Here is a 3,693-nt window from a genome sequence, read left to right as displayed (position 1 = left end):
TATAAGGTTAAAGTACAGACTATCACCTTCATTGTGAGGGTACAGAAATATTGCATGATCCATGTAGGAATTACATCCCTTCTTACATACATAGTCCCCCCTATTTTTTGGGGCCAAAAGTACACACACACGCAAACATACACCCTTTAGGACATGCACATTTGGCACTCATGAGAAAAAAAACATACTGACATACTGCAAACAATAGGCTTACCAAAATCTGCACTTTAACCTCATATCTATGTTTTTACTTGAGATTGTATTAATGTGTAATTGTGTTGCACTTTTGTTTTGTATTGAACATTATGTTGTCATCTCTGCTTGCTCCTCCCTTGGTCAGGGCTCCCTGGTAAAAGAGATATAATCATAATGGGACTCACCTGGTTAAATAAAGGAGAAATAAATAAATAAATAAATAAATAAGAAATATTTGTTGTTTCATTTCAAATGCAATGTGCTGGAGTACAGAGCCAAAAGAACACCACTGTCCAAATAATTACGAACCTCACTGTACATGACAGAGAATGTGTGTGTTTGGTTGTTTGTTTGTTTGTTTGTAAGAACAGTCAGAACAGTAATAACATACTGAGGATACCCTGTAGAGCTCTGGTGGAGCTGTGAGTCAGTCGTCCACACGGCCCCTTGTGATGTGTGTCAGTGGCACCTTTTCAGTCCGCAGAAATTACCCCACCCCACCCTCCCACATGAGCTCATTTGCCCCAAAGCATGGAGGGCAGCCGAACACTCGACAGGAAGGGGGGGTGCGGGGTTGTGTCAGGGGGGAGGGGTGGAGGCGGCTTCTTCTGATAAGCTGAGAGAGGACTCAGCCCAAGTTGTAAGGCTCCCCCTGCTCTTCCTCTCTTAGGCCGAGTGAGCAGTAGTGCTGCTCCTTACAGCCCCCTGCTGGTGGGAGGTCTGATGCGGATGACCCACTCTGCGCCAGGGTTGCTGTTGTACAGGTCCAGCAGGTGGGTTTCGGGGTCCAGGCAGTGCTCCCCTGCAGGAAAACACAGGTCAGCGCCAACGCTACGCCCTGAGAGCCACACTACGCCCTGAGAGCCAGGCTACACCCTGAGAGCCACACTACGCCCTGAGAGCCACACTACGCCCTGAGAGCCACACTACGCCCTGAGAGCCACACTACGCCCTGAGAGCCACACTACGCCCTGAGAGCCAGGCTACGCCCTGAGAGCCACACTACGCCCTGAGAGCCACACTACGCCCTGAGAGCCACACTACGCCCTGAGAGCCACACTACGCCCTTAGAGCCACACTACGCCCTGAGAGCCAGGCTACGCCCTGAGAGCCACACTACGCCCTGAGAGCCACACTATGCCCTGAGAGCCACACTACGCCCTTAGAGCCACACTACGCCCTGAGAGCCAGGCTACGCCCTGAGAGCCACACTACGCCCTGAGAGCCACACTACGCCCTTAGAGCCACACTACGCCCTTAGAGCCACACTACGCCCTGAGAGCTACACTACACCCTGAGAGCCACACTACGCCCTGAGAGCCACACTACGCCCTGAGAGCCACACTACGCCCTGAGAGCCACACTACGCCCTGAGAGCCACACTACGCCCTGAGAGCCAGGCTACGCCCTGAGAGCCACACTACGCCCTTAGAGCCACACTACACCCTGAGAGCCACACTACGCCCTGAGAGCCACACTACGCCCTGAGAGCCACACTACGCCCTGAGAGCCACACTATGCCCTGAGAGCCACACTACGCCCTTAGAGCCACACTACGCCCTGAGAGCCAGGCTACGCCCTGAGAGCCACACTACGCCCTGAGAGCCACACTACGCCCTTAGAGCCACACTACGCCCTTAGAGCCACACTACGCCCTGAGAGCTACACTACACCCTGAGAGCCACACTATGCCCTGAGAGCCAGGCTACGCCCTGAGAGCCACACTATGCCCTGAGAGCCACACTACGCCCTGAGAGCCACACTACGCCCTGAGAGCCACACTACGCCCTGAGAGCCACACTACGCCCTTAGAGCCACACAACGCCCTGAGAGCCACACTACGCCCTTAGAGCCACACTACGCCCTGAGAGCCACACTACGCCCTGAGAGCCACACTACGCCCTTAGAGCCACACTACGCCCTGAGAGCCACACTACGCCCTTAGAGCCACTACGCCCTGAGAGCCACACTACGCCCTGAGAGCCACACTACGCCCTGAGAGCCACACTACACCCTTAGAGCCACACTACACCCTTAGAGCCACACTACGCCCTGAGAGCCACACTACGCCCTTAGAGCCACACTACACCCTTAGAGTCAGGCTACGCCCTGAGAGCCACACTACGCCCTGAGAGCCACACTACACCCTTAGAGCCACACTACGCCCTTAGAGCCACTACGCCCTGAGAGCCACACTACGCCCTGAGAGCCACACTACGCCCTGAGAGCCACACTACACCCTTAGAGCCACACTACACCCTTAGAGCCACACTACGCCCTGAGAGCCACACTACGCCCTTAGAGCCACACTACACCCTTAGAGTCAGGCTACGCCCTGAGAGCCACACTACGCCCTGAGAGCCACACTACACCCTTAGAGCCACACTATGCCCTGAGAGCCACACTACGCCCTTAGAGCCACTACGCCCTGAGAGCCACACTACGCCCTGAGAGCCACACGATGCCCTGAGAGCCACACTACGCCCTGAGAGCCAGGCTACGCCCTGAGAGCCACACTACGCCCTGAGAGCCAGGCTACGCCCTGAGAGCAACACTACGCCCTGAGAGCCACACTACGCCCTTAGAGCCACACTACGCCCTTAGAGCCACACTACGCCCTTAGAGCCACACTACGCCCTGAGAGCCACACTACACCCTGAGAGCCACACTATGCCCTGAGAGCCAGGCTACGCCCTGAGAGCCACACTACACCCTGAGAGCCACACTATGCCCTGAGAGCCACACTACGCCCTGAGAGCCACACTACGCCCTTAGAGCCACACTATGCCCTGAGAGTCAGGCTACGCCCTCAGAGCCACACTACGCCCTGAGAGCCACACTACGCCCTGAGAGCCACACTACGCCCTGAGAGCCAGGCTACACCCTGAGAGCCACACTACGCCCTGAGAGCCACACTACGCCCTGAGAGCCAGGCTACGCCCTGAGAGCCAGGCTACACCCTGAGAGCCACACTACGCCCTGAGAGCCACACTACGCCCTTAGAGCCACACTATGCCCTGAGAGCCACACTACGCCCTTAGAGCCACACTACGCCCTGAGAGCCAGGCTACACCCTGAGAGCCACACTACGCCCTGAGAGCCACACTACGCCCTTAGAGCCACACTATGCCCTGAGAGCCACACTACGCCCTGAGAGCCAGGCTATGCCCTGAGAGCCACACTATGCCCTGAGAGCCACACTACGCCCTGAGAGCCACACTACGCCCTTAGAGCCACACTACGCCCTTAGAGCCACACTACGCCCTGAGAGCCACACTACGCCCTGAGAGCCACACTACGCCCTGAGAGCCACACTACGCCCTGAGAGCCATGCTACGCCCTGAGAGCCACACTACGCCCTTAGAGCCACACTACGCCCTGAGAGCCACACTACGCCCTTAGAGCCACACTACGCCCTGAGAGCCACACTACGCCCTGAGAGCCACACTACGCCCTGAGAGCCACACTACGCCCTTAGAGCCATGCCCCTTGCTGCCT

At 57.0% G+C, this 3,693-nt stretch overlaps 1 protein-coding gene across 1 annotated transcript in view; it reads right to left on the bottom strand.

Annotated features, from left to right (window-relative positions):
• Window positions 1–761: 761 nt before the first annotated feature.
• Window positions 762–3,693, bottom strand: part of LOC133109505 (rho GTPase-activating protein 40) — a 70,750-nt gene continuing 67,818 nt past the window's right edge. Inside the window, exon 15 of the mRNA XM_061218828.1 lies at window positions 762–997. Within this exon, the coding sequence (XP_061074812.1) occupies window positions 891–997 (107 nt within the window). The 3' untranslated portion in view covers window positions 762–890. The remainder of the gene's footprint in view (window positions 998–3,693) is intronic.

Source organism: Conger conger, chromosome 14 (assembly GCF_963514075.1).
Source record: "Conger conger chromosome 14, fConCon1.1, whole genome shotgun sequence".
NCBI classification, from domain to species: Eukaryota; Metazoa; Chordata; class Actinopteri; order Anguilliformes; family Congridae; genus Conger; species Conger conger.
Note: the sequence above shows the minus strand (reverse complement) of the source record. Positions and strands in the feature narration are given on the sequence as shown.